Source organism: Mytilus californianus, unplaced genomic scaffold, assembly GCF_021869535.1.
Source record: "Mytilus californianus isolate M0D057914Y unplaced genomic scaffold, xbMytCali1.0.p SCAF_3, whole genome shotgun sequence".
Lineage (NCBI taxonomy): Eukaryota > Metazoa > Mollusca > Bivalvia > Mytilida > Mytilidae > Mytilus > Mytilus californianus.
In genome coordinates this window covers 56,981,268-56,994,493 of record NW_026262679.1, presented here as the reverse complement: position 1 = coordinate 56,994,493, position 13,226 = coordinate 56,981,268, and the positions used below count along the sequence as shown (strand labels likewise).

Here is a 13,226-nt window from a genome sequence, read left to right as displayed (position 1 = left end):
CAAAGATTTTATACCTTCAACTCCCCAGTTTTAAAATGCTGTAACTTTCTTTATAATGCTTGAAAATTTATAAAAGTGGTATTTATGGATAGCTAACAGATTACTCTTTCAAATTAATGCAATGTTAGTTTTGTACAACAATTATGTAATTAATCATAATTTTAACTGTGTCTACAAAATTTTACAAGAAATTTCCACTTTCAATTGAAATTAGCTTCTTCATTGATACCCCGAGAGTGTTGATTTTATAATATGTTGTTCCTAGAGCCATTATCTACAAAAGGGTGTCTCAGATTTTGGATAGAATGTATAGATCAAATTTTACACCTAATCAAATAATCTCTACTTTTATGTGGTAAGGATGTTTACACTAATTACAGATTTATGAGAGAATGGAATACAATAGCGATAATTTGAGACACCTTTTTGTAGCTCCTGCTGTGTTGATTAAGATAACGTTAAAATTTCTTGTGTAGTTATAGAGATGTCAGAGCTAAATTCATTCAAGTGAACTGACCAAGATTTTGCCATTAATTGCATAATAATTGATTACATAATGATTGCATAACAAAAATATTGCATTCATTTGAAAGATTAATCTTTTATCTATCTATATATACCTCTTTTATTAATTTGTATGCAGTCATAAGAAAGTAACATCATTTTAAAGGTTGGAGATTGGAAGTAAAAAAATCTTTGTATTGTGCTACCTTAACAGACCTTTGTGTGCATGCAAGTAAAAACAAACGGAAAAAGTTGTCTTCGACGTAGCATAAATTTGCGAAATCTGTGTCTTCATTTCTTCTGTTGTTTTTGTTTGTTTTTCTTTTCTTTTCAGGAACCGCAGCATTTTTGAATGTTGTACCTTTCTTGCTACAGTTTTTTGTTTCAAAATTAATGAAAAGTGCAAGAACACCAGTATCAAAATTAGAACTTGTGATTCAAGAGAAACAATAACTTCATCCATTTTTGTACACATCAGTGTACCAACACATACATTTTATTAATTATTTTTATTATACTTCATGTCAAAATGCCAGCATTTGATTGGTTAATACGAGGGAGCCAATTTACGCTCTTCCATGGCAAATACTCTATTACCCTTCACAAGACGACATAGTTTATTAATTTTAATTTGAAATTTAATAGACAGTAATAACAGAACATTCAGTATAATAAATTAAATAATACATATCTGAGAGGGTGAGAGAGCAGATTGTTAGCCCTCGAAAAGACATTGTCAACCTTGGCTTCGCCTCAGTAGACAATGTTTTCTCGGGGTAACAATCTGCTCTATCACCCTCTCAGCTATGTGTTATTTATATACTATGTACACACAATGTTTGCAGTTTTACGGCTAATAGACCAGTTTCACATAAGCGACTTATCAACCCTGATCTCGAAATCATATGCGCGTTTTAGATTAGATCCCGCGATAATTAACGATATCATACGTGACAGGGGGCTATCTAACCCGAATAATTCAGTCGTTATATTCCGCTGATCTACGATTACAAGTAGGAGAGATCGATTACGGGGAGATACTGAATCATTCGGGTTAAGGCTATCCAATTTACCCTTATATTTGGCAACACAATAATAAAATTACCGATAATACACATCTCTCTCTCTCTTGGTGTGTGCTGGAGGCAGGTAAACAGATGATACCAGTGCACAGTATGTTTGTTACGGCGAACGTAGCTATTGTGTATTGTACATGTACAGGGATTTTAAACGTTTAGAAAGACATGCACATTAGAGTTTTGTAACAAATGATGTAGTTTTTTTCAATATTAATTTTTTGTATACAGCTATCATTACTTATATTGATTAATCAGCATGCGTTCATGTATACATTTACTTACTCATAACATATTGTATTTTAACGCTCTAACATTTTGAGTGTCTCTAAGAACAGGTAATGCAATTATATATTCTTGAGATCATGTTTTTGGTTTTGTAATAGTTATCTCATGAGGACGCGGTGTGTCAGTGTAAGATCACCCCGACGGCCGGAGGCCGGATGGTGATCTTACACTGACACACCAAGTCCGAGTGAGATAACTATTTTACATCCCAACTCTTCTAGACTATTTGAAAGAACATTTACGCTTCATAACATCTAGTTCAGAATGCCATACAATAATTATTGCGTGAACCCCTGAAGGTTCGCGCAGTATATATTGGACGACCTCTGTAGTCTTTCGGAACACCGGAAGTCTTTTCGGAATACATCTGATCTTTTCTATGGCCAACTGCGTAATAGGTAATTAATTGATCTTATGAATGAATATTCATTAGCGTTTTGCAGTTACTATAGAGATAAGTGTTTATCGACATTGAATGATATCCTACATCAGTAGTTAATTAATTAGAGATGCATGAGTTAAAGTTTTCTGAAACACAAGCTGTGTTCACATTGGAGATGAGATTTTAAGCGAAAACAATACCGTCAATGGAGAGGGGGTTTTTAGAATTTTAAAATCTATCCATTTTAGCAAAATTAAAATTGAGCGCAGTCCATTTAAGCAGCTATCAAAATTCCATGTTCAAGACAGATGCGTATAGTAGAAAAATGATATCTACAATTGCACTTCTCTTGTAAATTAAAATTACATAGTTGGGTTTACTTTTTATTTTCGTTTCAAGAGGAATATATTAGGAACAAATGTAAATTCTTTGTCATCAAAGTAGAAACAAAAAAGGAATAAAATACGGCCACGAAAGCCATACGGGATCATACGGTTGCCTATAATTGCTTATACATGTATCCTCTTCATTTGAACTCTAGTGGATCGTTGTCTCATTGACAATCATACCACATCTTCTTATTTTATTTTTTTTATCTCATAAAAAATGCCAGTTAACCCTGGAAATTTAGACGAAAGTTAAAAAGCACCTTTTGGATGTGTTAAATCAGGGACATCTCGGGTTAAATGCAAATATTTCGTCATTTCGAAACAGTTAATTATGGATATGCGTTTGAGTCCTTAAAATTAATATTTAGATATAAAACGATATACACGTATACCCTAACGGGAGGGATTGTACTTGATTATCGTAAGACGAAGACATAATCTTTCAATCAGTTAAATTGAGGTCTGGCGCTGGCATGTCAGTAACTGCTAGTAGTCCTTTGTTCATTTATGTATCATTGTCATTTTGCTTAGTTTCTTTTGTTACTTATTCTGACATCGGACTCGGACTTCTTTTAAACTGAGTTTTACTGTGCGTATTGCTATGTGTTTCTTTATTCTACATTGGCTAGGGGTATAGGGGAGGGTTGAGATCTCACAAAACATGTTTAACCCCGCCGCATTTTTGCGCCTGTCCCAAGTCAGGAGCCTCTGGCCTTTGTTAGTCTTGTATGTTTTTTTAATTTTAGTTCATTTATATGTTTTGGAGTTTAGTATGACGTCCATTTTCACTGAACTAGTACACAATTTTATTTAGGGGCCAGCTGAGGACCACCTACGGGTGCGGGATTTTCTCGCTGCGTTGAAGACCCATTGGTGGCCTTCGGATGTTGTCTACTCTTTGGTCGGGTTGTTGTCTCTTTGACATATTCCCCGTTTCCATTCTCAATTTTATACTGAGTGATATTCTTTGGCGTGAGGCGATGACTTTCTATTTATTAAAACTTTTAGTCATTGCAGTGAAATAAATGAGGTTTGATATATTCCTCGATGTTTGGCATCACAATTATCGTAAATTTCTACTGATATGTGGTTTTCGAGAATTGATTAGCAATTGTTTAAGTACTAGTAATACCAGGAAGATTAAATTATTTAGTTATGATTATTTTATCAAACTAGAGATCCGTTTGTCTTTTTTTGTGGGGAAATGTGTGAGTTTTCCAAGGGACACCTGTGTCAACTACATGTAACCTCTCAAATAAATATGTTTAAAAATGGCAAAGTCAATTCTTTTGTTTTGGTGCATGTATGTATAACACCTCTCCGTAATAAATAAGATTAAAAGTAAATGAGCAGGTGAACAACTTCATGTTCCATCTACCATTGCAAGTTTCTGGGAATTCCATCAAGTTATTTTCGAGAAGTCACGACAATCAGTATACATAGGCCAAGCCACAGTTAGAGAGTCTAGTTGACAGATGCACGAAGCGTGTTTTGCGACATATGACGATATGTTAACAAGATAGGCGATTTAAAAAATCGTTTGTATTCATTTCACACATATACACACACACAAACGCAAATAAAAGAAAACAAAACAGAATAGTACATATTATTTTTCTTTAAATCAACATCCTTATATATTCAACGGACAGGCGAATGCAAAAACAGCATTTTTTTATTGCGTAAGTACTGGACATGAACTATACTGCATTGTCCCTTTTATTCCTGCTTCCTTCTGTCTTTTACACAAAGAGGTGGAAGATGAATTCCATTTTATCATAATATGTACAGAACTTAATAAACCCAGGATCAAAATGTTGAATGAAATTTTAATATTGTCCCCTGTTTGAATTCAAGCAATGAAAATAAATTTGATTTATTGTGTTCTTGTGACGAATGTGCTATATTAATAATATGTGTTAACAGTATAAGTGAAATGTATAATGAGAGAAACAACTATAATGTCAATATATGAGATGTGAATGATTCAATCATGACTTATATTATAATGTAATATATAATTAAGATATTTGAAATGATAACTTTATAGAGGAGGCATGTTGTCAAAAAAAGTATTGTGATAAATATTAATATTTTTTTTTCAGTGCTACATGTTTGTATTGTCTTCTGTCAATCGTTTTGTTATTTATATGTTGTTTTTTTTTATTATTTATTAACAATCCTATTGTTTGGATTTTAGACTATGCAGTTCTTATTTTTTATTCTTATTCACAACCGTATAAAAGCAACAAAACAACAACTTCATTTCATTTTTGGTTCTTTACAAAAGGACGAGCTAGAAATGAAAAGTGAGATTTGTTTGAACAAGTATAAAGTTGTGGTTTCAAACTCTTTCACTCTTAAAGTTTGGTTGGAGTTTGTTGTCTGTGGTATAAATAGATTGAGGTCAAACATATCTTAAATATCTTAGCCAAAGACCAAACCATATAAACTATAAAATTGAGAATGGAAATAGGGGAATATGTCAAAGAGACAACAACCCGACCAAGGAGCATATCAACTAGTTTGATTGGTGTCCCAGGAAAAGTTAGTTCGGGATAATCAAATAAGAATACATGTTCATGCAGCTTATAATTTTGAACTATTTTCAAACACGCTACACAAACAAATAATTATGATTCATTTCATTAAATTTCAGCCTCACATTTGCATTCCGACTTTAACCAGAACACTAACTTTAATTAAAAAAAAACAGCACCTCAGAATGAACATCCAGAGGGTGATTCTTATTAAGAATGTTGCCATGCCATCTTTCGGGCAAAAGAGGGGGAGCGGAGATAGACAAAGGATTCTTTTTACAAGAATTTTTGTCCCACATTGAACAGCAGTTACATTGACAATCCTTGTCAGTTTCTATATCTTTTAGAGTGTTTCCCTCGATTTTAGTTTGTTACCCGTATTTATTTTTGCTTAATCGAAAAAAAAGCTATTGAACAGTGGTATACTACTGTTACCTTTATTTGTACAACAAAAATAAGGTACAACCATGGATCTTTATTTAACAATTATCTTATCTTTCGTATCAAACAGGCATTTGGGTTCACGATTGCATTTCTTTTTTTTCAAAGAAAGCAACTTGTAATATACTTTATATATTACTATATAGTATGTACCCTTTATGAGCACCGGATACAACGTTTTATCCTGCAATCGACCATTCGAATTAGTTTTAATTCGCATTCGAAACGTTTTACGTCCGAACGTAAATTTTAATACGAATTACAATGCGCGTCAAATTCGCTTTACTGTCCGAACGACGTTTACTTTGAATTCGCATTATCAATAGACTATTTTCATATTACCGACTTTTGACTCCGGATTGTATAATTTTTCGACAGGTTACCTAATCTGTGGTAGGACATCCTAGTACTTGGTCAAGTAAGAGCAGTGTGATATCCAGTGAACGAAAACAAAAGAAAATTGACTCTTCTTATGATAGAGTCGAGAAAGTCAATAATAAAACAATGCCGGTGACGATACTGATCAAAAATTATTTTCAAATAATAATTGTTCATTTTAAATAAATTAATAGTTAAACTGTGTTATTAGAAATAGACATGCAAATACACGATGTTTTATGGTCAGTATTTATCGAGATAATTGCATTAGAAGCTTGTGAAACTGAAATTTAAAAAAATGCCAATCGTTGCTGCATATATTGAAATATTGTCTTTTTGTGAATATAAAAATTTGTCTGTGCAGGTTAAGAAATTAAAGATAACTATTTTTATAAAGAAGGTATCTTTTTAATATTTTTTATACAATTTTAAGAAAAGGTCGTCTCGATTTTTGTACATGTATTTGCGGTCTTCTCGATCTATTCACATTCAATGTTTACATCGACGGATAAGGTCCGTTTGAATTTGCTTAGTAACTTAATTTCAAAAGTGCCAATCTTTGCTGCATATCAATCGATTCCTTTGGATTTTTTCCCTTGACTTTCTCTGATCTAGCTATATATATATTCGGATAATTAACATGTTCCAGAAAGGTATGCAGCCAGTAGAAAAATAAATTGAAGTTGGTACTCTATGAATTTATTCGCATAGCAACATTTTAAACCAATTTTACACCAAGCTTCTATAGCCTGCTGTACTCGTCATTTGCTACTTAAGGAGGGAAATGATAACATTGAATGGAACTTTTGTTTTTATTTCAAATTTCTATTTTAACTATTTACCAGAACGTTTTCCCGTGAATCCATAATTGATAGCGTCCTTGCTAAAATGGGACAAACACACAAGTTTCACATATTTTGGCCGTTTTCTCTATGTTCGTTTCATACTTTATCAGTAGATTTAATTTTGATAACCTTATTAGTAATGTGGATTTTAATGGCTAGCATTCATCATTTTATCATAAAAAACTTCCAATTTAAAAGATATTTTAAACACGGTTGTATAAAACCACTTTTAAAAGCGCCTTTGTGCGAGCGAACGGTTATGTCAAATTACTGTACGTCACAGTTCAATTTGGGGTCCTCATTGCGGTCCGCGTTTAAGTCATGTCGATTTCTTTCAAAAAACGAATCCAACGATTGGGATGGGAAAAAATGTACAAAATTAATTGCAGGATAAAGACAATAACTGTTTAGTGTCTTTAAATATCAGCTGTATTTGTACTCGGCTCGAAACAGAAGTAATAGCTCGTTGAAGCTTGCATTACATCTGTTTCTTAGCCTCGTACAAATACAGGTGATTTTTAAAGACACTAAACAGTTATTGTCTATTAAATATGTTAAATTAACAGTGTAACAAATAGACAAAGGAGTAAGTTCGGTGAGAGCCATATTTGGCCCCGATTATAAAGTTCAATGTTACAAGATAAAAAATGTTTTAAGTTGACTTAAAGACATGTGAGAAAGTTAAATAGAACTATGTGTGTCAAGTTTTATTATATAGCGTTGGTTTTTACATCCCAAATAGGTCAATTTAAGAGATTTTGGCGAAATTTGACAAAATCGGCCGGATTTCAACAAAATTTAGGACCAGGAAACATAGAGCGCAGGCGTCGACAAACTAAATATTCAAGTTAGACATGTAAAATGTCTTTACAAACATTATTTTAAAAGATCTTTTTTGTCGACGTATGCGCTCTATGTTTCCTGTCCAATAATCATTGGAAATTTACCCATTTTTTATTACTATAAAAGGTTTCCGTTTCAATATTCCAAACATCTTTTATTTTGGCGATATACTAGCTCTTGGTAAAGGAAGGAAAGAGCAAAGGTTTCCCTTTCCATTTTATGTTCCCATGTTGTTGTTACCAAATATATTCTCTTCAAGAATTTTTGTGAACGTTCGGTCATCTTATTATAAAGAATTAAAGTTCACACCATGCAGTATCCGCCTTTGGGTAAAAATTTGACATATACTTAATATTAATTCCATTGAGATCTTTATAAGTAAATATAAAATACTCAATATCAAATTTTTGTTCTAACTGTTTTAGCCAGTATTTGGCAATTGCATTCCAACTTTGTTTTAAGCTTTCTAAAATTCTATAAATTAATTTTATATGTTTGCTTTTTATAAAACTTTCAAAACTGATCATTTTGATCCCCTCTAAGCTTTTATCTACACAACATAATTTTCTGTCGACTTCTAAGGTTTTAAAAGCAAAACCCATTTAGTAATAGGATTTTATACCCAAAAAAATACGAGATGTTGCAAGAGGAATAATGTCTACTGATCCTTTCGAGCACCTTAGTGTGCCCCTAGTTGCTTAATGTTTTGTTTCTGTGTCATGTTTTGTGGATTTTTTTTTGTCTTCTCGACTTTTTTCTTTTTGGCTATAGTTTCGTCTGTCTCTCTTCAACTATTGTCATTTGGTTCCTTCTGTAGTATCTACTACTTTTTTTCTATTTGATTTAACGCGTATGCGAAATGTTTTAATTATTGAACACAGTCTCTCTGTTGAAGTTACATAGCTCCATGTTCACAAAAACATTGGAACACACTACCGTGTAAAAAAAGTCACTTATACGGCGGTCATCATAGTTGCCAGTTGATCAACTTTTGATATGGATTAACTGAAGAGGTTAATAGATATAAATTTCATTATACAGTTTTTGAGGAGTAAATTTTTGAAGATTGGCCGATCTGATTGAACCTGACGGCAGATTTGAACAAAATTAAGGCTTCAAAGGGCCAAAAGGAATTCCTTTGGTTGTGATAAAATGCTGTCTTTATTGACTACGAAAAATTAAAACTACGTGAGTGATTCAGGTCTTTTCTTCCGATTAGCTGGGAATTAACGTATAAATGTGAAATGAAAAATGAAAAAAAATATATTATAATTTATTCAGTACTAAAATAAAATAAAACACACGAAAAGTCATTTACAAAAATGTATGTTGTATGTTATGCTCTTCGACTCAATATCACAGTCTTTATCTACGGAATTCACGTTTGATTAGTTCAAAATCTGGCAACCTTGCATAGAATCCATTCTTTTCATTAAACTCCTGAAAAATATTTAAAAAAAGTAAATTAAAAAAAAAAATAAAAGACAGAATAAAAACTTGGGTATTTTATTAAATAAAATCTACTGTTTATTTTTCTACTTATTGAAATTGTGTTTCACTGTCAATATTTCATTTGAATTCAGAGAAATATTTTTTTCTTATAAATTTTTGCTAAAAATATTGTTTTAAAATTAAACTAAATCCTTGCAACTACTGCTTGAGGGGTCTGTAGGTGGCCAGTTGCAAGGTAAAATTTCTGGTTGTATCCAACACACCGTTTTTTATTGGCGGACCATAACTCTTTTAGAAACTACCTATTGTACTAATTTTTAATATTTTCTAGTCGTGAATATGCATGAAATGTTTTCCGCTAGACAGTTAGGAAGCAACAATAAACACATTTGGCAAGTTGTCAATTCCATTTATGTTGTTATAGATGATTACAAATGTCACCCTTTCAAATCATCTGAAACAGCTTGAATCGGGTAATTTGATTACTAATATAATCAAATTTTGACTAAGATATCAACAGTCAACATTTTTCTAAAAGCTCTTGTAACAATCTTTATAGAAGTGACCACTTGAAAATACATTGGTTAACACATAAGTAAATTGTGTTTTAAACTGCACAATAAATTATCCCGGTCACATGACATATGCTCATGAATATAATAAATGAACTAACCTGAGGCATGGTAAACTGGTATTTGCTACTCATTCTTTGCACAAGAGTTTGTATCGGTATGATTGTGTGTATCCTACTATTACTGAAATGAAAAAAACATTGTTTTGTTAATTTTGTGATACACATGTGCTTTTGTAGTTAGATAGTTGACACGTTTAGTACTTGCACTTGAGATGATTTTTTCAATTATCATATATTGTTTGTTTGCTGACAAAGACATTTGTTATCCATATCTTCAAAACTTTTTGTGCTTTTGTCAGTGTTGCGTATTGTTACATGGGAAAAAGAGATGTGGGAAAGTATCCAGCGATAGTCAAGCAACAAGACAATTAGAGGTCAACATACTTTCTTCGAAGATAATTAACAGATGAATATTTGGCTGGCTTCAGTTCGTATGCAAATTACTTACACGGGTATTGAAGTTCGTGTCCTATCATTCACTTGGAATTCAATCATTTTGACTATGTCCTGTTCCAGCTAAACAAATAGAATGACAAAGGTTAATCAAAAAAGAACTATTAATGTGGATGAAATTTTATTTACTCTGTGCAAAATATTTTACCAAACCTTGAACTATTACACTATTAGTTCTAGATATTATCCTGTACTCTGCAAGGAAATAGTTATTTCACTTCCTTTGCATGTACCAATCACCAAAACCGGTCATACATTTTTTCAGTGTTTGTTTTCAGTTAAAAAAACATTTGGCGTCAAACGCGCCTTTCTTGCATGGTTGTTGAATTAAAAGATGATATTGATCTACTTTTATTTGTGTCTATGTGTTAGAGACGATCGCTGGTGTTTCATCTAATATTTTTCGACAATTAAGTGCTAAATGTATTTTTTTATAATTCATGATTGTTTAGTCCAATACATTGATGGTTTTGTGTCTGATTTGTATTATAATGTTACATATTTACCTTTTTGACAGACGATCTTATCCTGGACTCCTGTTCCAGAAGATTTTTGTACTTTTGTTCCGTCCTTTTCGCCTGCTTTAATGTTTCTTGAAGATGATTCTGAACCTTATTTATCGCTTTTTGTGTTTTGCGTTCTCCATGCGCACTTACGTTTTCTTCTATGTAATCATTAATCTTCTTTGAAGTATCAAATTTGTACGCAACTTTTCTGTTGGCAAGCCAACACACCTGAAATGTTATTTTTATTTAATTTTTAGAAATAAGGATTTCTTAGAACTGACTCAAATAATAGTCGTATTTAAAGCATTTGCTATCATTTTACATACAATTTTACAAGAGTATTTGCCAGAGGTCCAGTTATTTGATGAATGTTGAGGTTCCTATCTTAGTACCTAAATAAAAATTCAGGTGGGAGGTCATATCTTTCAATTCACTCTTTTCATAGTAATTCTTTAAAGGGTTGCGTTTGTAAATTCCTTTTTTCTGTTTTATTTGACCTCACCAGCACATTATTTTTTGTTCATTGGGGGCGGGGGCGGGGCTGATGTGAATTATAATTATTACCTTTTGTTGATCCTGCAATTTCTTGTAAATTTGATTGTGTATTTTTATCCCCCTTTCCATTTCTTTGATCTTCTTTTCACATTGTTTGACAATCTGCTTGTCAAACCTACAACATACAATCTGTATAACATGATTTGACTGAATTGATAATTTCTTTCCGTTTTAAAATTGGGTTTTTATTTAATTCCCTAACCATTATTACCAATTAACATTGTGTGGTCGAATGATTTCATATATCCCCAACCCCATCGCGAAATCAAAGCATTTATAGCTCACAAAATTCATTTTTTTCTCAACTGAATTCTTTAAAATACTTACATTCCATCAAAAATATAACCTATTCCGTACATCCTTGGAATATATATGTTCATAGCGACATCTGTGGCCTCCATTTCGATAATTTTTCTGCGAAAAGTTGCTGAATCTTTGCGTGTATTTCTTTTCACGTCGTTGTGAAGGAAAGAGGAGATTGGTGGGAAAGGCCGACGTCACAATAAAGACGTCTTCCAGTTGGACGTTAAAAGAACAATACGAACAACGTCGAAAGCTGTTTTCGCCCAACGGAATACTGACACTGAGAGTGATTGTCTGGGTACAGTTCTAGTAACTCAAACTAACGTTTAACTGACAGTTATAACCGCTGTAAACGTTTTTGTTTTAAGATGAGACGCACATAGTTACCAATGCTAACTTATAATGATGTTCAACACCACAACTTGCGATCTAATAACGATCTATTTGTTCAAAATACTAATTTTTATAAAAAGTCTTTTCATTATTCTGCAACCAAGGTATGGAATGATTTACAATTCACTATAAAAAAAAAAATAGAGGCTATAAAGAGCCTGTGTCGCTCACCTTGGTCTATGTGCATATTCAACAAAGGACACTATCCAACAATGTAGGAATAGAATTCATGAAAAAAATCTGTTTTGTTGATCTTGTATGGCTGATGATTTAGCCTTTTTAGTTTATCTCTATCTTCTTTAGGTTTTGCTCAAAACACAAAAGAGGATAAAAAAATCTTCGTTTACGGACAATCCCTCCTATAAAGAGTGACAGTCTACTAAACTATATCGGCAAAATTTGACTTGTTAGTAGATCTGGACTTGCTGATCATTTTTGTGATTTAAAGTTTATCTTTATCTGTTATAATTTTCTATCATATATGGCAAAATGCAAAATGCAAAAACAAAAGTGAAAATCGTCTTTAAAGGGCAAATACTCCAATAAGGAGTCGTCTGACCATTTCCTCAATATTGTCTTGATTGTAGATTTTGTTTAGCTGATAATTTTTGCCTAGCTAAGTTTCTATCTGTCTATTATAATTTTAAAATATAAGGCAAAAACGCAAAAAGTTGGTCAAAATCATCATCAAAGGCCAATAACTCTAATCAGGAGTCATCGACCATTTCGACCATGTTGACCTATTTGTAGAACTTGTCTTGCTGATCATTTTAAAGTTTCTGTGTATCCATTATAGTTTTCAAGATCGTAGGCAAAAATTTAAAAAAAGTAAAATTTGTCATTTAATGACATGTACGGACAATTGGTTGAGCTCAACATTCTGAACATTTTTGCTCTTGTCAGATTTTCTCTCTTTATAATGGTATTCAAAATAATAGACAGAACTTGCATTTTACTCCCTATGTTCTATTTTTAGCCACGTAGGCCATGTTGGTTGGCAGGTGGGGTCATCGGACACATTTTTTTTTAAACTAGATACCCCAATGATGATTGTCGCCAAGTATGATTAGATTTGGCAAAGTAGTTTCAAAGGAGAAGATTTTTGTAAAGATTACAATATTTTACGAAAAATTGTTAAAAATTGACTATAAATTGCAATAACTCTTTAAAGGGTCAATTGATAATTTTGGTCATGTTGACTTATTTGTAGATCTTACTTTGCTGAACTTATTGCTGTTTACAGT

General features: G+C 32.3%; 1 protein-coding gene across 1 annotated transcript; it reads right to left on the bottom strand.

Annotated features, from left to right (window-relative positions):
• Nucleotides 1-8,999: 8,999 nt before the first annotated feature.
• Nucleotides 9,000-11,976, bottom strand: LOC127733044 (uncharacterized). The gene is made up of 5 exons (XM_052242321.1): nucleotides 11,296-11,976; nucleotides 10,732-10,959; nucleotides 10,221-10,288; nucleotides 9,812-9,893; nucleotides 9,000-9,126 (listed from the first exon to the last, which is right to left on the bottom strand). The coding sequence occupies exons 1-5, from the start codon at nucleotides 11,353-11,355 to the stop codon at nucleotides 9,052-9,054; spliced, it is 513 nt and encodes a 170-aa protein (XP_052098281.1). The 5' UTR covers nucleotides 11,356-11,976; the 3' UTR covers nucleotides 9,000-9,051.
• Nucleotides 11,977-13,226: the final 1,250 nt, after the last annotated feature.

Excerpts from the sequence above, each read along its gene's own strand:
- LOC127733044 (XM_052242321.1), bottom strand. The coding sequence starts at position 11,355 with ATGGAAAGGGGGATAAAAATACACAATCAAATTTACAAGAAATTGCAG. Across the intron at positions 10,289-10,731 it reads TAAGATCGTCTGTCAAAAAG|CTGGAACAGGACATAGTCAA; the intron begins GTAAATATGTAA and ends CTATTTGTTTAG. Across the intron at positions 9,127-9,811 it reads ACCAGTTTACCATGCCTCAG|GAGTTTAATGAAAAGAATGG; the intron begins GTTAGTTCATTT and ends AATATTTTTCAG.